This window comes from Lepidochelys kempii, chromosome 26 (assembly GCF_965140265.1).
Source record: "Lepidochelys kempii isolate rLepKem1 chromosome 26, rLepKem1.hap2, whole genome shotgun sequence".
Taxonomy (NCBI): Eukaryota; Metazoa; Chordata; order Testudines; family Cheloniidae; genus Lepidochelys; species Lepidochelys kempii.
Genome location: NC_133281.1, coordinates 5,567,534 through 5,593,247, shown reverse-complemented (window position 1 = coordinate 5,593,247; position 25,714 = coordinate 5,567,534). Strand labels below are relative to the sequence as shown.

Sequence of the window (25,714 nt, the reverse complement as noted above, 5' to 3'; positions counted from 1 at the left end):
AGCTGGGGGTCTGGCAAGTATAGGCGAACTGGGTGAGGGAGTCACAGGACAGGAGGGTATGGGGGAGTTGGGGGATGGAGTCAGGAGGACACAGGGTGACCCCCGCCACCCTTATTTTAAGATGTATTGAAAACGCATTAAAACTGATGAATACCATTTTAAATATTCAGGTTTCAGAGTAGCAGCCGTGTTAGTCTGTATCTGCAAAAAGAACAGGAGTACTTGCAGCACCTTAGAGACTAACAAATTTTATTAGAGCATAAGCGTTCATAATAATAAATAACAAATAAATTTGTTAGTCTCTAAGGAGCCACAAGTCCTCCTGTTTTTTAAACATTCAGTGGCTGCTTGTGCCAATTGCATTGTATGCTGGAGGGCAGCAGAACTGTGCCCTTGAGGGAAAAATCCACTGCTATGCTATGGGAAGTGGTGTTCCCCTAAAACGTCCTTTAAAGTAAAGCGCTCTCTCGTTTTCCATGTGGTTTCCCCTTATTTCCATCCAGCAGTGGATGTCTTATTTTTAAACTTAAAGAGATGGTGGGGTGGAGTAGGAGAACTGGGGATCCAGCCCTTTCATGCACCAGCTTTTTTCACCTCACCTGGGTTTTAATCTCACCCTGGGTCAGAACCAAAATGTCTGTTGAACCTCAGCCATGTTCCTAATCAATATTTCCCTATCACAAAATCACTGCACAAACCAGACTAAAGGAAACCCCCTCCAAGTATCGTCCATTTTACAAGATAAAAGGTGGGGTTTGAAACATTTATTTGACATGATAATTTGTTAAAAACAACCCAAAACCCCAGCAAAAAACAAATCTAACCCTCACATCTTTCTGAATTAACAAGTTACACAAAATGTCAATTTAACATTTCCTCTCCCCCAGTCCCCCCAGTTTCCATTTGGTAAAAGCATGTTTTTAAAAAACTCAAGAACACAAAAAAAATATATTTCTACAATTACAAAACAAAATCCAATGCAAACAGTTGCTTTTAAACAAATAACAGTTCTCCTGCAGGGTTTGCAGCCCAAACATTGGAAATCAACAAATGGAAATCAACAAAGTCTGTTTTGCTTTAGATTACAGTCAGGTTCTTATAACCTGATCCTGTAAATTACTGATTTTGCATGAGCAAGCCCTTGTGAAACCCACTGGGCACTGTGTGGTATGAGTTCTTCTTTGTGCTCCACTGAGGATGGGAATCTCTTATAGCCCAGCAGGAGTGACTCCGGCTTTTAGCTCTGGAGGTGTCTGTTTCCATCCCAGGTGTGTTGGGGTGGCTGTCACACTGGGCCAACTGCAGCCTTGTTGACTTCAATATGGCTCTGGGCAGACCCAGGGGAAGGCAACTTTGATTGCAGATCAGAACCAGACAATGAAAGTGACGTGAAATTGATTTCCGTTGTCCAAGTCTTAGCCAAAGAACATAAATAATGATATGTTCTCTATATTTTGAAAAATTCTTTTCATCACCTAAGGTGTTATTTGTAACACAAGGCACTCCTTTATTCACAACAGATTACCTTGAAGCTGACTGAGTCCCTATAAAGATAAATACAATCAATGCTCCTGTGTTTCCACTATTCTCAATGCAGTTACTCTCATGCCACTTGCTGTAATGAAAGTTGTGTCCATGCCTCAGTCTTAAATATTCACTCGGCATCTGAGATTTCAGGCTTGGGAGAGAGTTACTAACCAGACTTTGCCCTTGCTCTGTTGCTGACTGCAGCAGATCTTGGACTGCTTTATGAAGGTGGGTCAGTGTCATTAGGTCTGTTTGACAGAGGGAGAAGCTGAGGGACACAGAGGGGAAGAGACTTTCCCAATGTTGTGGAGTGGCAGAGCTGAGGACAAAACCCAGCCGTCTTGACTCCCTGCCCTGTGCTCGATCCACTAAACCACAGTTGGCACTTACTGTTGTTCCACAGGGTATTAGCTCAATGGACACTGATGTTTCAAAAAGAAGTGAATTGCCTGTCTCTAAATGGCTATATGATTGTCTCCTCTTAGTAAAACCTGTGATCACCACAGACCACTTTAAAAGCAGCTGCCACACTTCTCAGTCCCCACTCATGTTCCCTTTCAGTCCCAACATGTGGGCTTCCAAGAACAGCTGGCCAGAGGAGGCACTTCAGGGTAGCATGCATACCTCCTGGCAGCCTCCTCCTCCCCTCTAGACTCCTGGGTGTATGGCCAGTGTACCCAGTTAGAAGCACTCTTCTTCTGATTTCAGACATGCCCAGCTGCACAATGCATGTAATGTAATCAAAGAGCTGCATCATTCCATCCCTGCACCGTAAAATGTCTGTGTCTATCTGGAAACCAAAAGTAGGGCTGTTATCTCTATGGAGAAAGGTGTTTGCTAGAAAGAGGAGTGGAGGAGATCCATGAAAGACTTCAAAGGACTCAAGAAACCTGGCTAGGTAGCCCAGAGTATTCTGTTTGCATCTCCACTTTCTTTAGGGTCTAACAGCATGGGTGGACTCCAGCGTTGAAGGTGTTGTTCACGTTTGCTCTCATCCTTTCATCCCATGTGTCAGGAGCCATTCAAGAGAACTGTCTTCTGAAGCACCAGCCTATGCAATTTGAAGCTGCAGAAAGGTTCTGTAAATGCAGACAAAGAAGCCATCTTGGCTCCACTCTGTCACATCAACTGCAAGGAGGAGAGTGCTGGTGACTAATGAGGTCGCAAGCCACTGCGGAATTGCTCCCTGGAAAATGGTACCAGATGGATATACTGCTGTGAAGAGTCCCGACCCAGTAACGCTGGGGTGAGCCCACCCTCACCCAGCCCGGTCTCCTTTCCCCCATTTCAGTGCCACTGCAGACAACCTATAAAAATCCAGTCAGTTTAAAAAATAAAAAAAAGTTACTGTAACACTGATAACTACGGTAAAAAAAAAGGAGAGATTCAGAGTTTATTCTGCATGATCCACATGCAGCATGCATGTATAGACGCATGGTCTGATATGTATATGTACAGTGCAATGTCTCCTGCCTTTGGGAACGCTCAGCGGGTAGAAGGGGCCAATTACATGGCAGACTTCATCTCCCATTCCTGAAAGAGACGGATGGAGAAAGGACAATTATTCCCATTTCCTGAGGGGGGCGGGGAGAGCGTGCTAGGTGAGCCAGGCCTTTCCCCCACCCCCAGCACGACTCTCCCTAGCAGAGGGGATGCTCCTCAGTACCTTTCTCTTCTGCAGAACCTTCCCCTTTTCAATGATGACCACGGAAGGCGCTCGCCTCAGGCCACTCTTGGTGGAAGTGGTGCGTTTCAGCAGAGGTGTTAGGAAGGAACCCTGCACACAAGAGTGGAGAGAAGAGGGGTGGGTGTAGGAGCCCCCTTTTGCCCTTCTTTCCAACCTGTCCGGGGGGTTAGCTGTGAACAGGGACTCTAGGGCAGTGATTCTCAACCTGTGGCCCATCAGCACAGAGCTACAGCCCATGTGACATCCTCAGGGCCATATAGGTAGTATTGGATGCGGCCCACAATGGTAAATAGGTTGAGAACCACTGCTCTGGGGCCATTCCAGCTCAGTCTGTGGTCCGACCTCTCCCCCTGTCTAGGGGGCCCCACACATGCCATAGCAGCTCCCCTCCATATGGAATCACTTCCCCACTTTGTCTAAAGGCAAGAAAGAAGGACCTAAGGTAGACCTGACTTTCTCAAGGAACAGGAGAGAAGCAGCAGAATGAGGAGAGGGAAAGAGGGAGAAGAGATGATGCTGGGAAAGGGATGGGAGAAGAGAAAGGCAGGAAGCCCTAGGAGAGCCCCATATCATTTCTAGCCCCCAACTGTTCTGTCTCATGGCTGCCCCGTGTCTGACTCTCACCCATCCTGCTCCATCCTCCCTTACCTCGGAGCCTGCTGAGCTGGTGGCGGTGGCTATGTGGCCCTTCAGAGACTTGCCGATGGCTAGCAGGTTCATCTCCGAGCCGGCCTTCAGCCTGGTTTTCATCCGGCATGCTCTTTCCAGCTGCCCTACCTTCTCCTCCAGCTTGGGGAAGGCCCTCTTACCTGCAAGAAGGTGGATCGTGGAGCCATGTGAACCCACACGGGAAGCTGAAGGCCCAGTCCCGCCACCCTGACTCACTCTGGGTTACAGCTATGCCCCGAGAGTCGCAGGACACCCATGGCTCAACATTCCCAGCCCTCTCCTGCACTGGGTAAGTCTTGCCAACCCCTGGCACAGGGGCAGGGGGTCAGCAACCTGCCTGAGGCTGTGCAGCGATCATACCAATTAAGAAATCCAAGCTGTCTGGGGCACCCTTCCTCTCAGGCTGCGTCAGCGTCCGCTGGGACTGGAAAAAATCCCGGCTCCTCAGCTCCGGGGCCACCTCTACCCACTGCTCGTTCAGAGACTTGCCCGGGCCAGTTGGAGGAGCAGCTGGAAGAGCATGGGAGAGAAAGGGGTCAATGGCTGTGAGACCGTGAGCACTCAGAAATGGATTCCCCGCCCGGGCATGCTGAACCAGCCTACAGCCAGAGCCGACTAGTGCTGGGTCGGTGCCTCTTATCGCGATGGGGCCGCGCTCAGCTGCTGTCGGACATAGAGTCTGCCCCCTGGTACAGCCAGGTCCCTGCCGTCACTCACCTGTCTCCTCCGGAGCTCTGCTCCGGGGGTTGCTGAAGGCACTGTCGGGAAGGGGACATGGGAGTCTCTGCATCTGGTCTTGGGCAGCTCTGTCCAAGGTCCGCTGCTGCAAAGAGAAGCCAGTGAGGAGCCTGTGGACGAACTGGCCAGATGCGCCAGCCCAGATCCCCATGGGGGCAGCTCAGCCCATGGAGTTTCGCCAAGCTCCGCCCGTCAAGGGGCTGGCCCACTTGCTAGAAATGCCTACAGATGCCGGACTACGTGGAGGTTACCAGCTGGTGCAGTATATCCGCGTTGGAGTAGACTGGGCTGGAGTGCATTGCCGGCGGGAGCTGCCCAAAGGGGTCGTCCATGTAGGTGTTGGGGGTTGGGAATCTCCGCAGCAGCAGGCCCCTGCAGGCAGAGCAGAGAGGAAGCCCTGTGACTCTGGGCACCCATCAGTGGTGGCGATTTTCCATGCTTAGCACCTGGGGCCCGTGAGCGCTTTGAACCAGACGCAGCAGGTCTGATGAGTGCTGCCTGGCTGCCCTATGCGTCTGAGCAGTAACACCAGGGGTCCAGACACAACACGGGTTGTCCCCAACATGGCTAGCACATGCTTCAGTCATGCACTAGTTCTGTAACTGGGTCCCCATGGCAGTGCCAGATGCAGTAGCCGCCAGGATCCTGTGCCCTGGGGCTCTGTCCCAGGAAAGGCACCCATGGGCAGCCAGGTCCCCTGCCTTAGCAGAGGGGGAAGGAGAATGGAAAGAAGGCTGAGGGAGGGACAAAGCTGGGACAACCTAAAGATAGGGAATAGCGGGAGCTGCTCTGAAGAGGCACTGTGTCTCGGGGGTGCTGTGGGAAGGAGGGGCCAGGTCCTCCTTACCCCACAGGCGCGGAGCTGGGGGCATCTCCAAGGACTGAGGTTTCATACACAGCGGCTGGTTCCACTCCCTTCTCCACCTGCAGGATCTTCAGCCAGACGTCCCTCTCTTCATCCGAGTGGGTCTGCACCAGAGAAGGGGACAGGGCTCAGTCATCGGCTCTGGGCCAGAACCATTAGGGAGGGCCAGGGAGATGCCCTCCTCTGGGGAATGGCATTGGCTCGGCAGCCAGAAGGGCAGGAAAGGGACCAGGCAGAGCAGAGGGTGGGGGAAACAGGCTGGTTCCTTGCTGCGTCTCTCCATGCACAGCCCTATCGGCGCGGAGTGCGGCTCCTATGTCTGTGTGACCACAGCACCATCTGGAGCTCCAGGAAGGGAGGGCAGATCCTGTTCCTACCATCCGCGGGACGCTGCCAGTGAGGGCTGCCCCCCTACCACCAGACTAATGGTCTCTCTGCTACAGCTTGGCTGCAGGCCACGCCAGCACCATACGGGTGAGCACAGATGCACCACGCACCTGCAGGACGGCGACCTCTCTGCCTTGCTGGCTGATGTGGATGCGATGGCGTCGGCCGGCGTCAGCCCCCGGGGTCACATTGCTGCCCGCCAGCGGCACAGCGTACTCAGGGCTCTCAGTGCAGCTGGGGTCTCTGAACATCCGCAGGGCGCCCTGCTCCACCCTGCACCACAGCTTCTGCCACTGGCTTTGCAGCAGCACGTCCAGGAAACCTGCAGAGTGCCCCCAAGGCCTCTCATTATGAGACGCGCCCCCGCTGCCGGCTCCGCCACTGGGGAGAGGGCTCGGCACCCACCCACCCAGCACAAACTGCAGCTGATGCCTCCGGGCACTGTGGGAAAGGAGTTCAGGGAAGTCTGGGGTGAGAGCACAGGCTCTGCGTGCAGTTACCCCACTGCTCCGCCAATGCACCCAGCACCCCGGCTCTTCCACGCCTGGGTCACCTCCCCACCACCACTGCTCGCCAATGCACCCAGCACCCCGGCTGTTCCAGCCCTGGGTCCCACAGACAGGATGGCTGGAGTAACTGATGCTGCACAGAGTGGTCAGGCTGGGCAATACTCACCTCCTTTCCTTGGCTCTCCAGCTGGGATGCAGCCGGCTGCAGCGGGGCTGACCGGGGAGTTCTCCTCATCTGAATCAGAGCCAAACTGGGAACCTCTCACCTAAGAGAGACACGGGTGCTGCAGACAATGATCACTGAGGCGAGGGGAGTGGATAAGCAGAGGGAATTTCAGGCTGAACATCAGAGATTTCCCCATGGGCAGACCCAGGAGATGGGGGGCAGCTCCCCAGGGAGGAGAAAGCCCCATCACATGGGACCATTCAAAAGGCACAACAGCCCACAAGGAACAACCCTGTGCTGTCCGGTCTCACAAGGGCATCTCCCTCCCTCGAATTTCATGGGTAAGGCTGTGCCCTCAGGCACGCCCCCCAACCTGCGGGCACGTCCCAGGGCAGAGTCCCTCCTCAGGGTTCACAACATTTCTGTGGGTAGCAGCAAGCTGGGCCTGTTGTAGAAGGAGCTGCTCAGGACAGTATGGGATATCAGGGATTAGGAGTCAGGGCTTCTTGTTCTAGTCTCGCCTCCCAGTTATCGCACTGGAGACTGTCAGGATTCCTGGGTTCTATTCCCTTCTCTGCCACTGACTCACCGTGTGACCTTGGTTAAGTACTCCCCTGTGCCTCAGTTTCCCTGCTGGAACACAGGGACAACGATGCTAACTTGGGTAGGGAGAGGGGTGTGAGAGCACCCAAGATCCCAGGTAGCAGGGGCTAGAGATGGCTAAGGAACCTACTCACCTGCCGTGAGTTCCCACCCTGCTCTGAGCTGGGCAGTGCCGGGGAGCTGTGGGCAGAAGGCCTGCTGAGAGGAGAGCTGCTCACTTCCTCAATCACCTACAAGAAAGCGACAGCGTTACAGGCACGGACGGGGCAGCTGGGGGTCCCGGTCCCCCAGGCACAGTGGGAGCCCAGCCCCCTCGAGAGCAGAGTCATTTCCAAGGCAGGGCATGCGCTGCTGGGAGGGTCAGAGCCCCCACGGCGCTTGCAAACCGCTCTCTCCTGCAAACTCCTTGTCGAACCCTGTGTGGGGACGTACTGCAGCTTGGCAAGAAGGGGAACTGACTCGCCCCACAGCTCTGAGAGGTTTGCGGAAACAATTGTCAGCACCCAGCTTGGCCTGCAGGGGGAGCCAGGCCATAACTTATCTGCCAAGCCGCAGCTGACGGGACGGTGCCCGTCCCCGCCCGCAGAGGGGGGCGGGCAGCCCGGGGCCCTGACGGGACGGTGCCCGTCCCCGCCCGCAGAGGGGGGCGGGCAGCCCGGGGCCCTGACGGGACGGTGCCCGTCCCCGCCCGCAGAGGGGGGTGGGCAGCCCGGGGCCCTGACAGGATGGTGCCCGTCCCCGCCCGCAGAGGGGGGCGGGCAGCCCGGGGCCCTGACGGGACGGTGCCCGTCCCCGCCCGCAGAGGGGGGCGGGCAGCCCGGGGGCCTGACGGGACGGTGCCCGTCCCCGCCCGCAGAGGGGGGTGGGCAGCCTGGGGGCCTGACGGGACGGTGCCCGTCCCCGCCCGCAGAGGGGGGCGGGCAGCGCGGGGCCCTGACGGGACGGTGCCCGTCCCCGCCCGCAGAGGGGGGCGGGCAGCCCGGGGCCCTGATGGGACGGTGCCCGTCCCCGCCCGCAGAGGGGGGTGGGCAGCCCGGGGCCCTGACGGGACGGTGCCCGTCCCCGCCCGCAGAGGGGGGCGGGCAGCCCGGGGCCCTGATGGGACGGTGCCCGTCCCCGCCCGCAGAGGGGGGTGGGCAGCGCAGACTCACCCAACACGTAGTCTCAGCCATACAGGAGCTGTTCCCCCGCCCCACAGTCCCCTCAGGGGCTCCCAGGCGGTGGCAGAGGCCACTCTTCGCCCTCCCCATTCCCATGGCCCCCCTCCATGCACAGCTCTGCCAGGGTGTAACACCTCCAAACCTTCCTCCAGTCCTCAGCCTGCTGGCGGCTCTGGAAGCCCATCACCAGCGTCTCTGCCGCCGCCCCCGTGATCTTCAGCACGTGCTGCATCTTCTTGCTGCGCTTGGCCTTGTAGGCAACGCGGCAGCCGTGCAGGTCCAGCTCCAGCACTGGCTGCAGGTCCTTGGCACACTTGTAGCACTGTGGCAGCACAGGGCAAAGGGCATGGCTCAGCCAGGGGGCTGGGGGGAGCGCAAGGGTCCGAGACTGGGGCTTGGAACTGGAACTCGCCACCCTGACCCTCCCCGTTGTGGGGCTGGAGTTCGGGATATAGGAGAGGGGGTCTTCAGGGTTAGGGATGGGGGGTCAGGGTCTGCACGGTTGTGGGTTTAGGGCCCAGGCTTGGCAGGATGGGGGTTAGGGGTTCGGGATGTGGGAGGAGGGGGGTTTAGGGTCTGCAGGTCTGTGGGTTTAGGGGTTCAGGGTTGGGGGGATGGGGGTTCAGGATTGGGGTTTGGGGGGTCAGCGTGCAGGGTCTGCAGGTTAGGGGGCTGGCAGGTTCAGGGCACCGAATGCACTTCAGTTCACCTACCCTTTTACCCTGCAGCTCTTCCCTGGTCCCACCTCCACGTCCCTGCACTCTTCACCCCTCGGGCGCCTGTTGCCAAGCCCCCTCACCCCCCACACTATCCTGCACACACCCCAGCCCACGCGGTCTCCACAGTAGGGGCCAGGCCGTGCCTGGGGAAGCCATCTCCACCTGCAAGTGCTCCCGCCCCTCTCCGCCCCACCCAACGCTCACCAGCAGGGCATGTTCCCGGACGATGAAGAGCTGCTTGGCCCACTGCCCGAGCCAGCGTTTCCTCCAGAGGAAGCCACAGAGCTGGGCCTCGGGGCGAGCGGGAGTCTCGGCAGTGCCAGCGGCGGGTGGCCACTGGATGTAGTGCGCGCGGTCCTTCACGCAGTCCTCGTCCTCGCCGTATGACTCGTAGTGGCTGCTGTCCGTGTCCCCGCCGCCCGCTGCCCAGAGTGGAGGGGTGGCGCTGAGCAAGCGCCTGGCAAGAGTGGAGCTGCCTGTCGGCAAGGGGCTGCCCCACCAGTGCCAGGAGCTTCAGGGCTTGAACTGGGACGCACGCCATGCCGCAGGTGCTGGGAGCCAGGCAGGGAGCCGAGCGGGGCTGGGAGAACCTCACAGTCAATGCCCACGTGGCCTTAGATGGAAGAGGTGGCACTGCGTGCCACAAGCATGGAGGGTGCCTCAAAAGGGAAGCGGCCAGAGACATGCAAAGTGCGGCAGGGGTGCCCCGTGCAAGAGAGGCGAAGCAGGCATGGCACAGTTGTTGGAAGGGGGGGCCACCTGAAGGCCCCAGGTGCATACAGTGCAGCTGATGGGCCTTGGGCGACAAGTGTGCCACGTGCGACAGGCATGGCGCAGACATGTGAGGGGCAGCTGGGGTACACACGCTGCAGCGGATATGTCCTGCCAGCTGCTCCCACCTCCCGCGGGTTTCGGAGAGGAAGGGGCTGGTTACCTGGGCTCATATGTCCCTCGGGGCTGATGGGCTCTGCCTCCTCGTAGGAGTCCTCAGCTGGCAGGCTAGGGAGGTGGGGCAGGACGCCCAATGGGTTTGTCTAGAAACAGCAGGGAGAACTCAGCCTGACAGAGCCAAGGGAGGCAGTATCAGGGCATGGGGTGTCAGTGGGACTCTGCCTGCCAGCCCCCTAGGGGTTCAGGAGAGGTTTCAAGAGCTGTGCCCTCCCTTTGCATACTGAAGGGCGGGCTCAAAATACCCCCTTCCCTGGGCAGTTGCTCAATCTCCACCTTGGGAGCTCCCTCTCTCCCTGTTCCAGGCTGATGTGGGCTTGGAGCAAGCATGGATTCCACCCCCCCAGCATTCAATCGCCCTGCTCCATGCCAGCACGTCTGCCGACTCGGAGCCCTGCATCTGGACAGGACTGAGATGAAAGAGCCTTTGATGCCCGTGGCTCGGATTTCTGCTTCCTTCACAACTTAACTGCCCCTAAAGTGGCCTCTATGGTTAATCAGCCTCCGCTGCCTTCATGCTGTTTAGCTACCAAATTAACTGCTTCTGAAATCTGTCAGCGGCATCTCGCGCTCTGGCACGGGACACCGCTCTTGTTCCTGCCAATCGCATCCTGGGGGGTGGTCCTCTCCCCCCTGCCACGGCTCCTGTTACCTCATCTGGAGCCCACATTTGCCTGCTTCCATCCACATCCAGAAGAGCAGCAGAACTCCGTTGGAGCTGCATGTCCGCTCAGAGCATGGGGAAATGCCGGCTTGTCAACCAATTCCCTGACCACGCAAGCAAGTCAACGTCCTGCTGCTTGCAATGGAGGGCGCAGCACTGTATGGGAATGCACCAGGTCTGTGCTGCATGCAACGCACCCTTGGCCGCACGCAGCAGCCAGCTTCCCCTGCTGCATCAAATGAAATGTGCCTCTCTTCACGAAATACGGTGCGTCCCGTGCAGCATGTGATGAAAGACGCCCCTGCTGCATGCCGTGCAACGTACCATTCTCCACAAGAATTACACTTTGGCTCTGTGGCATGCAATGCAACACCTGCTGTTGGATGTAATGCAACGCATTCTCTTGCGCATGCAACAGACAGTGCGGCGCTTCATGGAATAGGTGTCCCTCCCCTGCAGCACAACGCGCTCACTTCTGCTACTTCATACCGTGTGTCTCTTGCTCTAGGCCGTACAACAGACCCAATACTGCCGGCACCACAACACATCCCCGTATGCAAGAAAATGCGCCCATGAGGTCCTGCCATGGCCAGTGCTGCGTGTGGCTGTTCCTTAGGCACTGGACACCTGAGCGGGTGGGAGTGGAGCCCTCTGCACATCTCTCTCTAGAAACTCCCAGTTTGTGCTGCAGACGCCCCTGTTCCTTTCCGGTTCCCCAGTGATCTCATGGCCAAACCATCTGCTCTTGTTTGCAAAGGGGCCTGACAGCCCAGCAGCCGGGAAGCCCAGCTCCCGCTGCCACAGGCTGGGAGCCAAAGCAGGCCCTTCCCTAGGCCTCAGGCCGGGGCTGTGGGGTACGGAGGCCTCACTATGACCCCTGTATCCTGAGCTGCACAAGGGATGGCAAGGGGCCCAAGGGGCAGCTGGGAGGAAAGGGGCCAAAGAGAAAGAAAAAGACAGACCCCTGCCCCATCTCCTTCATGCAGGGACCTTCCCCTACTCTCTGACACAGCCCCCTGAGCCCTTTCCAACCCCAGCCCCCGACCCGTGGCCCTGATGCTGCCTCTAGTCACCCTCCCTCAGCCCATTTCCCCCACACTCAGCCAGTCGCCCCAATCCCCAGCCACTGCCCCACATTCAGCCCCTAGAGACTCTGGGCTGGATTCTGAGCTCGGCTACACCATCAGCCTGGAATCCAAGAGCAGCAGGAGCAGAATCCAGCTGCTCTCATCTGTATCAAGAGGGTGCAATCACAAACCATGCCCCTGCTTGCAGCCAGCAGTCATAGGGGCAAACGGGGTGGGGGGGGTCACATGTGCCTCCCCACAGCCCCTGTTTCTGCCCGTTTGGATTCCCCACCAGACACGCACGCATCCCAGACCCTGCTGGACATGCAGAGCTGGCAGGCTGCATGGGAACATTCCTCCCCACGCTCCCTGCTCCCTCTTTCTGCACTGAGCAAGCAGCAGGGCCATAGCCCAGGGACATGTAGTGTTGCCTGGAAACTGTGTCAGGTCTCCCTCTCCCACGCCCTGTCACAGCAACGGCCAGGGGCTGGGATGCTCCCGTGCCTGGGGCTGGCCTAGGAGCGGGCACAGCAAGGCATCCACAGTGTGACAGGCTCTGCCGCTGCCCCATGAAGTTAGCAAAGCGCTCACCCACCGACTCCCACTCTGGGCCTCAGGGGTAACAGAGATCTCTGTCTCCCTCTCGTTGCTTCCTGACCTGGAGTGATCCAGACTTACCCCGCCTGGAGAGCACTGGCCATTGGCAGCGGGTGAGTCACACTCTCCCCTTCCCATCGGGTCTGGAGACGATGTTGCTGCCGAGAAAGGTAACGATTAAAATCATTTCAACCAGCCACTGGCGCCAGCTGCAGCCGGGAGCCCCCGCTCGGATGCCGCGGGATGCTGAGTGTGCTGCAGCTGCTCTGCTCAGCCCTGCTCCAAACCTTCCAGGCCCAAGAGTAGGCCGAAGATCCTCGAGAGAGTGCCAGACCCGGTGTCTGGAGATAGAGAAGCCTGATCCAGCTCTGTGGGAGCCGATGCAAGCTGGATCCGGCCCCAGAGCTCTTGAGATCGTTCAGTCTGCATCACTAATAGAGCCCGGTTTGCAAACGTGGACCCCTAAGCTGGGCACCCAAATCCCGCAGCCTGGCAGCTGAGTGGGCCTGGCCACTAGCTGAGTACCCACAATGGCAGCTTGGGCCCACGCTCAATGCAGTTGCTGTCGTGGAGCACAGAGCTCCAGGCTCTCTATAGCAACGGTAGCACTGAGACTCCCCTCAGAGGGGGTAGACGTCCCCGCAGGCTGGCTTCAGCACTTTGCAGCCGGCTGAGCCACCGGGCTACAGTGTTAGCACCTTCTAAGCCAAAGCGGAGAGTCCCGGTCACCATCCCATAGGCTGATGTTTCAAACATGCCCAGTGCCTCTGGGTGCCCAGCTTTGGGTGCCTGCATGTGTCTCAAACGAGGGCAACTGAAATCACTGGCCACTTTTGCATATTTGGCAGAAAATTTGAACCCGTTACTGGCCTTGAGCCACACGGCCTGATTCTGATCTCACACATAGGGTGCTCATGCCTGCACTGCAGTCCCTCTGGCTCCACAGCTGTGTCACTGAGAGCAGGGGCTGGCCTGACATATATAATTAGGAAACCCCCCACTTCATGCGACTCCTCTCGCATCCCCCCGATGGTACCGACTCCACTGCTCACCTTGGCGCGGGCTCAGGTCAGCTGGCGTTTGGAAGGTGCTGCTCCCAGAGGAGGGCGAGATGCAGCGCATGATCATGTACTCTGCGTCCTCTGCTGTGGGGAAAGAGGCGGATCAGGATCACAGGAGGTGATGGGACTAACACCACAAACAAGTGGGGGATAAAAGCTCTGAGATCAGGCTGCTGCTCTGGATGGGGTCGGATGACTGGGCAGGCAGGTGCTGGGGGATCCCAGACAATCCCGAATGAACCTCAAATTCTAGGGACTTGAACGGGCATTGGTCTGGAGACTGAGTCCAGCAATGGCTTGTTCACGATGCATCATTCTCCTTTGCCGAAAGCAGCTCCAGTCCGGGAGCTGGAGCGAACAGTTTGCGGACACCCCAACAGCGGCTCATGTAAACCTGCTGGGCAAACCCATAGGAATAACAGGGATGCTGGAAGAAGGTCGGGGTCAGGCATAGATAAGAAAAAGGGCTAAATTGAACCAGCTCTGGGCAGGCCCAAGGGAACAATCTCATTGGTAAGCAAAGTTACAGAGAGTGACAAACTGGATAAGCAAAGATCCAGAGAGCTGGACTATGCTGAGCACCAAAGAAGTCATTTGACTGGCTGGCCCAGTTTCCAGGGAGCATGCAGAGCCTGTGGGAATGGACAGGGCTGCAAGAACAAATCGGATCTGCTACAGAAAGGTTCCCTCTTGTGGAGTTATTAGGATACAGCCGCCCCCATGGGTTATTAGCACAACATCACCTGTCTCTGGATACCTATGCCCCAGCAGCAGGATACATACATGGAGGGCTCTGGAACCTGGAAAGTAGCTCAGCGATGGATTTCTTCTTGGCCTGAGCAATGTAGCTGAGGTTCTCCCGGTCCAGGATCAGCAGGAAGGACTCTAGGTCCAAAAGGAGCTTGTCTAGATCTGCAGGCAACACAGAAGGAACAGGGCAGTTACTAGGGGAACACCATTCCATCTCATCGCCCCCACTGGGGGATCCCAATAGAGCAGCCCCCTGGGAATGTCTTAGAGCCACCCAGCCAAGCGTATGGAGCGCTGGGTGTCCAGGGCAGGTCAACACATGGTGGGCGAGGCCCAGGGACGGAGTTTCCAAGATTGGGGCAAGCGTCTTTCAACCTCAACAAGGAGCAGAAAAAAATATCCCTTTGCCGTCCCCTGCTCTCTCTATCCTGGCTGGCCCAGAACTGGCTCCTTGCGCCCACGGGCCATCTGGGGACGAACAGACTCATTGCTCCCATCTCCTGCACCTGACCCCAGCTTGCAGCACAATCCTGCCATTCAGAGGAGGACACAAGAGGTACCCAGAGCTGCTAGGGAAGGGGGGAGGGTGACCGAAGGGGGCGACAAGGAGAGAATAAGCAGCAGTGGGAGACTGAAGGCCCTTTATGTCCGCACTAAAAGAGCAGGCTTGTTTGGGGGACTGGGCTTCCAGGTTCTTTGAGAGGAGAGATGAATATGGGGTTTGACTGGCAGAAGGGTGAGTTTAACTCGGTGTTTCCTGCCAGAGAGCGATTGAATCATAGGCTCCCCAGTGCCTTGGGGAGGGTGGTGGCAGCGTGCGGGATGGAACCGGAGCGCCCCCTTGGGGAAGGCTGGCCGGGGCATGTCAAAGATGCAGAGGCGGCTGGAAAGTTCTCCGGTGACATCTCTCCTTTCATTCCACTTCCCAGTCCTCCCTCGCCGGGCTAGCGATGCTGGGGAATGTCTCGGCATTGTCTCCTGGGCTGCTGCCTGAATGAGGCCTCTTTACCCCTCCCTCGCCCGTGACCCCCTCTGTCAGACAGCGGGGCAATTGTGCCCTGCCACCAACAAGCGCTCAGAAGCCTCCGTTCCTTCACTGACATCCTACGCACCGAAAGGGAGGGAGGGGAGAAGGGGAAGGAGGGGGCGTTAATGTTGCACCAAACAGCACAGCTGATGAAGGCTGGTGTGTTCCCAGTGCAATGCAGAGCATTTGCCCGCCGCCCCCTCGCATGGCTTGGAAAGAGGAATAAAAGCCCCCAATCAGCCCAGAACAAAGGCAAAGGCCAGGGAGAGCCTGCCTGTCCTGCGCCACGGCTAAGTGCTGTGGGGCCAGCCAGCAGCGTCCTGGGTTACAGGCCTGCATTCACTTCCCATCCCTGGCTCCCTCCCCGTCAGCCTCTGGGGATAATGAATATTGGCATTTCCAAGGCACCTGGCACCACAAGAGGGATTCTGAATGGATCATTGCCCCCCATACTATGAGGGGGAACTGAGGCACAAAGCATGGTAGTGACTTGCTCATTGCCAGACAGCAAGTAAGTGACAGAGCTGGGAATGGAGCCTATGCTCCCTGTCCTAGCCACTTGACAACACCCCCCACACTGAGCACAGAATGAACCCAGGAGTCCTGCCTCCCAAGCCCATGACCTCCAGACTATCTTTCCTCCCCAGAGACCCTCCTTCCTCCCTCTACAGGCTTAGCCCAAGACGTTCACATTTGGTGGCCTACAGATTGACACCGAAAGAAGCAGCCTGGTTTGCAGAGGGACTGAGCACCTGCAGCTGACACTGACGTGCGCAGAATTTGTGAGCACTCAGCACTCCTGAAAAATCTAGAACTTCGGGGGTTCCAATCACACAGGACCTAGATGCAAACCACCCCTTGCGTTGGGTTTGCTAATCCCTGCCTGGCTTTGCCCTGTGTCCAGAAGCAATCCCTTGTTCCAGACAGCCTGGCACTGGGATGGCAAACCCAGAAAGGAGCTGTGGGTTTGACCCAAAGCCTTGGAATCTGTCCCTTGCCCGGTGATGGCTCAGTGGATTCCTACACCTCGGCAAAGCCATGTTCGAATCCCGGCTCGGGTCACAAGCACAGCGAGTTGGGCGAGCCTGGTCCCCAGCAGGGGTTCGGCACTCTCACCACAGCCATTTAAGAGATGCAAAGCATTACCTGGCCCATAAATGGTAGGATGGTGGAAGGGGCCCTCCAGATTGTAGCCCCAAACAGCTGTGTCTGCTCTATGTCCCAGTAGCAAATTCTTGCACTCAAGGAACATATGGTGGAGGAGGGGCTTCTTCCCCCTTCCCCAGTCAGTTTACAACCCCACCATCCCGATCAGCATTCCCAGGAATGACACAGAGCAGAGGGCTCAGCATGGGGAGACACGCAGGAGACACCCAGGTCACAGCTTGCCCACCGCCTGAACTCTGCTGCAGAGGCCTGACATCGCCAGCAGATCCCCAGAGCTGGCCCTTTCCCACCGCGCTGCCCCTGCTCCACTTCTCGCCCAGCCAAATTTCCTCCCAGGGTGGAGACCTGGGTGGTGCTGCCAGCTTTCCCCATGTTCCCTTCCTACCCCCAGCAGCTCCCCCTTGCCCACAGAGAGGGGGCAACACAGACTCCCTCCGTTCTGCTTCCCCATTGCCAGGCTGCTCCTCACCCGTCCTGCCAGGCTGCTCTTCCCCCCTCTCCGCCATGCATCTGGAAATGTTTTGCGTCTCCCTTCTCGGCTCCACTCCCCGCTCCCAGCTGTGATAAAATGTTGCAGGCCCCGCTGATGAAACCCACTGATTCTTGGCCCGGGGCCCGGGCGGCCTTTTCCTCGTCCCCCCAGCACCGATGTTCCCTCATTGGTTCCCCCGAACGCAAAGCTGCAATTTGCTGCCTGGAACAGTTGCAATGTTAGGAATGCTCCGGCAAGCCCATTCTGCCCAGCCATGGCAAGCCTGCCCTAAAGGACCCACCCCATGTCCCCTCAACCTCCCACCCTGACCCTACCCAAAGAGGGCATCCTCCACACATACCCCGGGAACCTCCCTGCCCCCCCAGGGGGGTGGGACAGGGCTGAGATCAAGCCCATTTTGACTCGATTCCTTGGAACCCCCCTCGCGGAGGTGACTAGCCACAAGAAAGCCCACGGGCTCTGCTCCCCATGGCGGTGACAGTGCCCTCTGCTCTCTCGACACCTCCCCACCGTAGGGAACTGCCGCATCGTGGGGCCTGTGGGGAGGGCAGTGCAGGCAGAGCTGTTCTAACCCCAGCTTGGTGTCTCCAGGCCCAGCGGGAGCGGGGGCAGGGTTGAAGATGGCTCCCCATGGCATTTCCCTGATGAGTCTCTGAACACATCACGGTCAACAGCTCCCCCAGATTTTCCACCCCCTGACTGGCATTCCCACAACCATGAGTGGGGCCCCACCCTGGGGGGGGAGGGGGCAACGAGACCCTGCCAGGACCCTGTGGGGTAAGGCAGAGGGGCCCCACAAGGTTCCTGGTATGTAAGTATGCAGGGGCAGCTCCATCTGTCTTCCCCAGGTCCTTACACAGATAGTCATTTATCTGATTAATGAGGAAACATATGTCCCAGGCAAACAGCACAGGACCCCCAGAACACAAAACAACATTCCCCCAGGGCACCCCTCCCCGGTACATTGCACCCCCAGACACACCATGCCCCCCCCCCGGGCACACAGCCCAATGTACCTCTTTCTGCACACACAAGTTCCCAACGCACACACCTGTTCTCTCAGTGCATCTCCCAAAACACACAACCCAGCCCTCCTCCCAGCACACACACACCCAGCTCAAACACAGCTCACTCCTACCCCTCAGCACCTCCACCACACCCCCTCTGTAAAGCACACAGCCCAGCCTTCCCCCAGCAGCACCGAACTGCCAGCCCAACGGGCCTGCATCCCCCTCTCCCGATCAGAGTGCAGCTGGCAGGGGCTGTGAGGGAAGGCCTGGAACCCAGGTGGACGCTCAGGGCGCTCACCCGCCCTGGGGCACGTGCTCAGTCCCTCTGTTTGCCCCTTGCTCCTCTACACATTTGAACACGGACAGGCTCCTCATGGGTCTATGGGCTCGGTCCTGGGAGGTCATGCACGGGAGCCAGTCACAAGGGTTAGTGAGAGGAGAGATTGCATCACATTCCTCCTTTGCCCTGGCTTGGCACAGTGGGGGGAAGGTTCTGATCAGCTGCAAGTCTATCCGATGTAAGCGGCCTGCCCCGCTGCCTGGGACAAGGCTACGGATGAAGCACCATCCTTACCCTCCAGCTGGGGACGGTCAGGTCGGCGGCTTCTCGAGTCATATTGACAGACCCATGTTGTTTCCCAATGACACTCCCGTTCCACCTCCGTTCTAGCACGCCAGCACCTTTCCATCCACGGACACGTCACTCTCTCCTCCGTCCTCCTCACCTACTTGGCTAGGGAATAACTCACCTCTCTTAGACCCCAGTCTGGCCACCCACCCTGGCGGGACAGCGCCAACATACACTCAGCGCCTCCTTTCACCACAGTGGACGGACACAGTTCATCCCAGCAGGAAACAGGGAAGGACTGTTCCCCATGGGACGTTCTTTGGCCAGTCCAAATGGGGCTCCCACCACTTCCTTTGGGGGCTACTCTACAGCCTTGCAGCGTGCCCCTGCACTGCAGCTGGAAGTGTGGTTCCCAGCTTGGGTAGACATGCAGGGCAGTAGCCGTGAGCTAGTGCACTACAAACAGCCGTGTGGCCATGGCAGCCCGGGCAGTGGGATCGGCTAGATGCCCTAATACCTACCTACAATCTCTCATGGGACTGGACTTTGGTGGCCAGCTCTTGCTACTGCAGCTACACGGCTTCTTCTAGTGCGTGGGCTCAATCAACGCTGGCACATGCCCGGGTATGCAAGCTGGAAAAGGACACCTCCGGCTACAGTGTGGAGGTACCCAGAGATCTTGCTCTTAGGCAATGTCTCCTGCTCTTTCCTTTGCCCTTTTCCAGTTTCAGCGGCTTTAACATTCTCCAGCAGCAGATCGGGTTGCAGTGTTGGGTGGGGAGCTGCCACTGCCCCCAAACATTTCCATGGGGGCAGCTAAACAAACATGAATGTGCCCAGCCCTGCCCTGATGCACTCACACTTCAGCTAGCAGCTGGAGCTATATTGGTTAGGATGTAATGCATAATCCAGCCAGTGGGAACTCCGAACCCAGTGGTTTGACACAGGGGCCATGATCAGTGAACACAGAGTGCACCATCAGACCCATGGCAAGTCGTGTGGTCAATAAGTGGCACGAGGAAATGTCCTGGCTTCTTCACAGGATGGTCAAGCAGAGGAGAGGGTTGGGAAAGGCCGTGTGTTGCAAGAATGTTGGAAAGACTGATACGGAGCTGCCAAGCGTGCAGAAGCAAGACAGCCCCCGTTCCCCTCTCACCTCCCCAGTCCTGGCTCATAAAACAGAAGGGTTTACTGTGCTTTTTTCCCACCCCCACCCTGTAGTTCTGAAGGCTGCAGACCTGCTGTCCTACGTTCCCCCGGGGCAAGAAAAGCCGAGGTCATATTTCATCATGGGATTCCAGTTTCAGATTTGGCCATGCCAGTCAAGAACATAGAACTGTGTATCTGTCCCTCCCCCATTGCCCCTTCCCACCACCCGCTCCCTAATCCACAGATTAGACCACAAATCCGTTTGAGCTAGAATCCTTCCTCGCTGCTGAACCAGCCCCTCCATCTAGCTTGATAGTCTCACCTCCCTGCCCGGCCCATCTAGCTCAGTATCCCCATCTCTCTGCTACTTCTGATCAGACCAGTGGGTCCAGCCTGGTCCCCACAGCTCTCTGCTGTCCCGGGTCAGACCAATAGACCCACCAAGCCCTGGTCTCTGCAGATCAGTCCAGTGGGCCCATCTAGTCCCACGACCCACCTCTTGCAGAGGCCAATAGCTGATGTTTCAGAAGAAAGTGAAATCCTCCCAGCACCCCGCGCCATACGGACCAGTCATGCGGTGTGACTCCTCAGGAAGGCCTGGCTGCATCCAGGAGAGAGAGCAAATGTTGATCTGCCTTGTAAACGGCTGGGGATACAGCAGAGTGGTAGACGGCCCAGGTCCTTGGAGAGGCATCAGGGCGGTTTTAGGGGGAGCAAGCACCTGGCTGAGGGGAACCTGGTTCTCAGCACTGCAAGGAATCCTGTGCTGGCAGAGGTGGGGATTCCAGCTCCCTGCCTGTCCTTTGCACAAACTCACTGGCAGGGTGGGAGGAGAACGACCAGTGAGCGGCTCAGAGACTGGGAGAAAAGGAAGAGGAGAGCGAAACAGCGGTGACATGTCAAGGGAGGGTGGGTGGGCGGATGTGGGAAATGGAACAGAGGAAGAGAGAGAGGTGGGCAGTCAGCCAGCGCAGGGTCTGCTGGGCTCCCCCATGGGGCGCTGAGTGATGCATGATTCCCCGTATCCGGCCCACTCTCTATGCAGCTTGGGCTCACTTCTCTTTGTATATCATCCTCCCATTTGGCGTCACCCCCTTGCATTCCCAGAGCCCCAGGGTCCTACCTGGGCCCCATCTGCAGCTTAAAGGAGCGAAACACTCTGACACTGCTCAGCAATCCTGCAGCCTGGGTCAGTCTGGGGTTCAACAGGAGCTTGGCCACATCCATCCTGTTCCCAGCTGCTGCTCCCATGCCTTCCTCCCAGCCTGCCTGACCCCTGGATCCTCCCCAGACATGCTGAAGAGCCCATGCTTCGGTCCCTGCACTATCAGTGGTCAATGCATGCACTTGCCACAGGGGATGCTGCAGAGCAGGGCAGGACCCTGGGACAGAGAGCGAGCTGCTCAGAGGAGAGGGAGGGACTTGGGACATGGGCGCAAGGGCAGGCAGGGAGCATGTGCAAACTGTCATTGCCTGGAGGATAGAAAACATCTGGGAGGGAGATGGGTTTAGCAAAGCAGGAGGAGATCCAAACATCTGGACTTCCCTAGAAACAGGGCAAGGGGGTGGTAGGGAGGAAGGGGATAATGACTAATTCCCTGCACCTTGTCCAGGGGCAGCAGGGCACTGGGAAGGGGCGGGGGATTCTGGAAATCAAGGAGGCAGAACTCAGACGAGGGAGACATCCCAGTGCATAGCACAAGCAGAGCCAGCATGCTCCTCCAGCGCAGATCCAGGGAGCCCCCGGGAAGGGAAGGGAATCCAGCCCAGATCTGCCAGGCCAGGCAGGGGGCCCTGTGCACTCCCTGGTGCTCCCCTCTAGTCTCCCCACCTCCTCTCTCTCCCTCTCCTCACTTCCCTCTTTCCTCCCCCAACCCCCAGCAGAGTCTGAATTCCTCTGTGATGACATCCCCTTTGCCGAGCTTTCCACTCCCAGCACCGCTCCTCCTCCCCCACACCCCAGCCCTGGGGCCACATCTCCCCTCAACTCTCGCCTCGGGCCTGCTAGTGCCTTGTCCCCCACAACCCCAGCTCCCCAGCATCCCACACTTCGCCCGCTTGCACCCACAGCACCGAGCAAGAGGCCCAGCTCTGACAGGACCTGCCCTGCCTTGAACTCTCTCCCCCACAGCTCCCCCGATGTCAATGATGGTCTGTCACAAGCTCATTCAGGGGCTCACCCGCCGCCTGGCACCCAGCAAGCAACGCACTGCAGGAACATATGACGGGGGACTGGGGGAGGAAGCCACCCAACGTGTAAGGGATGAGTCAGAGCATTTAGCGCCCACAGGCCTGTGGGAAGCAGAGCTCCTGCTCTGTAATGTCAGCAACGGGAGAGCTTTGTGCACGCGTGCAGTGCATTTCACAGGGGTTTAGTATGACGGACTTGTTTGTGTGTGCACAAGAGCGTGTGTACGCCATGCTTTGTCGCACAGGTATGCGTGCACAAAGGTGTGCGTGCACCCATGTGTATGGAACTCACCCGCTTTGTCACATGTGCTTGCGTGTGCACGGGTGGCTGTCTAAATGACAGGGTTGGCACGCGTAGGCACGTGGCTGTGTCTGCATGCCTCCAAGCGTGTGTGCCTGCAGACGTGTGCTCACGCCTGCGTGTCAGCATGCCTGCTCTGCTGTGCGCGTCGTTCCCTGGCGCTGCAGGCCTGGCTGCTGCAATCCAAGGGGTCTCCGACTCGCCCCTGACAACGCGCCATCCACAAACATCCCGGGCCAAGTAAATGCTACAGAGATTGAAAACAGGTGCCTCGGTTTCCATGGCGAGAAAGAGCCGTTGAAGGTAAACGCATCTGCCCCCATTCCCGTCTCCTCCCACAATAGCTGCCGCCTGCAGCAACGTGCCCTGTCCAGGTCCCCATGCCCCAATCCCATGTCTAGCAGGCCCCTTACTGGGACCGCAGGAGTGGCCACCCCCACCCAAAGAACAGGAACTGCTGTGGAGCTGGGGAAGTCTAGACGGTGCAGGGAAAGGCACATGGAAAATCCAGCTCCTTCACCAGCCCATTCCTGACACCTCGTTCCCCTGCTGCTGTCAGCGACGCCTGGGCCGCTGTCCAGTCAGACGCTCCAGGGGATGTGCGCTGAGCACCCCAGGGAAAGGGGTCAGGCCATAGACCCCGGTGTGCTGCCTGTGGCTTCCATCACTCAGCTCCAGAGTCCCCAGGGGACCGGCCCCACGCTCCTCCTTTTTAAAGTAGTGCAAAAGCCAGAGTCACCGGATTCAGCCAGCTGTTGGCTGAGGGACACAGTCTTCCTGCAATGTTAGCAGGAGAAGGAACGAAGCCCACTCATTTATGCAAAGGCTTTACTGTCATCTTGTCCTCGTCCCCCCACCACACACACACACTGATCGGTTCCTCTGTGTGTCACCATCTCAGACTGGGAATTCCCCAGAGCAGACACTGGTTTTATATTGCATGTTTGTGGAGCACCCAGCACACTGGGGCCTGATCCTTGACTGAGACCTCTATTATTATTTACCTGACAGTACCACCCAGAGGCCTCTAGTGAAATCAAGGCCCCACCCTGCTAAGCACATAGTAAGAGACAGCCCCTGCTCTAAAGAGCTCACAGTCTACGACGGACAATGGGTGGGAGGGGAAACAGAGGCACAGAGAGAGGAAGTGACTTGCCCAAGATCATCCAGCAGATTACTGGCAGAGTCAGAGATAGAATCCAGGAGTCCTGGCTCCCAGTCTGATGCCCCATCTGCTTGACCGCACGGCCAAATAATAACAGCCTGAGTTTCAGAGGGAGACAAAACTTGGCTAAGCCGGGATGGGTTGGGGCTGGCTTTCAGGTGAGCCCCAAGGGGCTGGCTTTAACAAGTGTAAAATCAGCATGCTAAACACTTGCTAAAAGTGTGCACTATTGCAAGGAAACACACAAACACCCTGCATGCAACACATCTCAGCATCCCAGCTCCGTATGCAGGGCTCTCTCTAAGCCAGATCCCACCATGGGCACATGGGTATATCAGAGCCTCTTGGGACCGAGCCAGCACAGTCAAGGCAACCTTTGGAGAGCCCAGAGATGTCGGGATGCAGCGATCCCTCATTTGCAGTGCATTCCCAGCAATAGCAGGGTGGTGGAGAAAAGGTGAAGGAAGACTGGGATGTGTCTGAGATGCCAGTGTTTTAAAGCCATTCAGTGGCTAGTGCTTGATCTCGATACCTTTTCCCCAGGTCACCTTTAGGGACTGGGAAAGCTGCCAGAAATTCAGATGCAAGGCTCAGAGCTGGGGGCACAAAGCAGACAGAACCACCCGCAGCAGGGGCCTCTGTCAGTCCAGATCAGCCGGGATCGGGATGTGACTCCCACCCCCCAACCCCGGATAAAGTCTCCTCCTGCACTATCACCCCCAATGCAGGAGAGGCAAGGGAGGGGGAAATGACCACTTCTGCAGGGATCTCATCTCACCCCCAGCATCCCACTCTGCCACCCAGCGCTGCTGTGGGGAGCTCGGCACCTGCATGTGAGATCCTGAGGCCCTCTGTATCCCCCCCCATTCCCAGGGAAATCGTTTCCCTCCAATCCCAGGTTCTCCTAATTTGATCTCTGCTTCCTGAGCCATCTCAGCGGCTCAGGGCCTGGACTCCAGATTTCTGAGCGGTGCTGGCCAACTGCAAGATGACTCATATACCACGAAGGGATAAGGGTGGACGACGGCAGAGAAGACATGGCAGTTCCTGGAATTCCCTCTCGGTGTTCCCCAGCAGCAGAGAGAAGGGCTCTTCCGGGCACGGGTCACAGCCCTCACCCGTGGAGAGCCCCGGCTTCCCAACCAAATACCCCACAGCAGAGAACCGCCCAGGAAGGCTTCCCGCTGAGCCCCCGCTGCAAGGCACCGGCGGCACGTTCGCACGGCTCCATGGCTGTCAACGCCTGGCTCCTTCGGGCAACGCGCACCCCGGCGCATGGGGAAGGGACCCGCCGCCCACCCCGGCAGCGGGCACGTGCCAGCCGTGGGGCTGGAGCAAGCTCGAGGGGTGCTGACAGCCACGGAACCAAACCCTGGATAGGAGGGGAACCACTTCAAGCCCGGGGGGGGGTGTGGCAGCCCCCACCCCCAGCACCCCTCGCTCCGGCACCGATGGGCGCCCAGCGAGCACAGGCCGCGGTGCTGAGTTCAAATCGCACCCCCTGGCACCCTGCACGCCGCCCCCCTCCACCGTCAGCCCCGGGCCCCCAGCCCCCGGGGGGCTGGCCAGGGGAGCGGTACCTTTCTGCTTCTCCATGGCGCTGGCTGCAGGGGGGGCGCCGCTGGGGCAGGCTCCGACGCTGGCCGCTCACATCGCGCCGGAGCCGGGGGAAGCCGGGCGCACAGGAGCGGCGGAGCCCCGGCCCCAGCGCAGCCCATGCCGGGAGGGGAGGGGGCTGAGCTCACGTCCCGGGGCCCGGGATTCCAGGGCCGGCGCCGGCGCCAGCAGCAGCCGCCGCCTGTGCGGACTGCCCGGAGCAGCGCTGCCACCTGCAGGGCGCGGCGGCCGGCTGCAGGCGCGGGCTGCGGTTGGGGTCCGAGCCCCCCAGCGGCGGCCCCCACGCACCTAAGCCCTCGGGACCCGGGTCCTAGGAGGCGCTTGGCGGGGCGGGTCTCTGAGCCAGGGTCCCACTGGGACGCGTGGGCCAGCCCTGTTGTTTTGCAGTGTGGACGCGGCTGGCGCAGTCCCGAGTCAGGCTGTGGAATGCGGACGGGGGTTAGCCTGGGCCTGGGAAAACCCAGTCCAAAAGGAGTGGTGTCAAAATGTAGGGGCAGTGGGAATGGGTCCGGGGTCCTTTTTCTGGCTCTGCCGTTGACTTGCTCCGTGATCCTGGGCAAGTCAACTTCCCCGGCCTGTGCCTGTGCCCCGGAAATGGTGGTACTCACAGGGATCCCCGCTGGGTTTCACAGCTTGTGCAGGACCACCTGCCCGGCTACTTTTAACCCCCTAGTCACATGGTGCAAGCCCCACCAGCTTGAGTCAGTTGACCCCAGGCTCTGAGAGTGTCTGCCATGGGTTTTGTGCAGTGCAGACGTCCCCTGCATGTGTGTGAGAGAGAGGAGGGGGAACAAGTTGTGAGACTTAACTTGCTAACGGCTGGGAAGTGCATCCAAATGGGAAACACTGAAAATGGCAAGGGATCAGTATTAAAAACTGAAAAGGAGTACTTGTGACACCTTAGAGACTA

The 25,714-nt window shown here is 58.3% G+C and overlaps 1 protein-coding gene across 3 annotated transcripts; it reads right to left on the bottom strand.

Moving 5' to 3' along the window:
* Positions 1 to 703: 703 nt before the first annotated feature.
* Positions 704 to 25,714, bottom strand: LOC140903578 (actin filament-associated protein 1-like 2). 3 transcript variants are annotated; one of them, XM_073325085.1, is made up of 17 exons: positions 24,768 to 25,714; positions 14,151 to 14,279; positions 13,359 to 13,451; positions 12,388 to 12,464; positions 9,965 to 10,064; positions 9,235 to 9,452; positions 8,454 to 8,633; positions 7,286 to 7,381; positions 6,549 to 6,648; positions 5,984 to 6,195; positions 5,469 to 5,590; positions 4,873 to 4,993; positions 4,601 to 4,706; positions 4,244 to 4,393; positions 3,863 to 4,023; positions 3,194 to 3,304; positions 704 to 3,060 (listed from the first exon to the last, which is right to left on the bottom strand). In XM_073325085.1, exons 1-17 carry the CDS (start codon positions 24,781 to 24,783, stop codon positions 3,034 to 3,036), a joined length of 2,019 nt encoding a protein of 672 aa, XP_073181186.1. In that variant the 5' UTR covers positions 24,784 to 25,714; the 3' UTR covers positions 704 to 3,033. The 3 variants fall into 3 exon arrangements, with proteins under 3 accessions (XP_073181186.1, XP_073181185.1, XP_073181188.1); XM_073325084.1 differs by lacking the exon at positions 24,768 to 25,714 and adding an exon at positions 16,781 to 16,827; XM_073325087.1 differs by lacking the exon at positions 24,768 to 25,714 and having other exon boundaries at positions 13,359 to 13,448; positions 14,151 to 14,239.

Bases quoted from the DNA above. Each gene is read 5' to 3' on its own strand.
- LOC140903578 (XM_073325084.1), bottom strand. From the start codon at position 16,817: ATGGCGGAGAGGGGGGAAGAGCAGCCTGGCAGGACGG. The intron at 8,634-9,234 runs GTGAGCGTTGGG...GTGCTGCCACAG, and splicing joins TCCGGGAACATGCCCTGCTG to TGCTACAAGTGTGCCAAGGA. The intron at 7,382-8,453 runs GTTTGGAGGTGT...GCTTTCTTGTAG, and splicing joins AGGCTGAGGACTGGAGGAAG to GTGATTGAGGAAGTGAGCAG.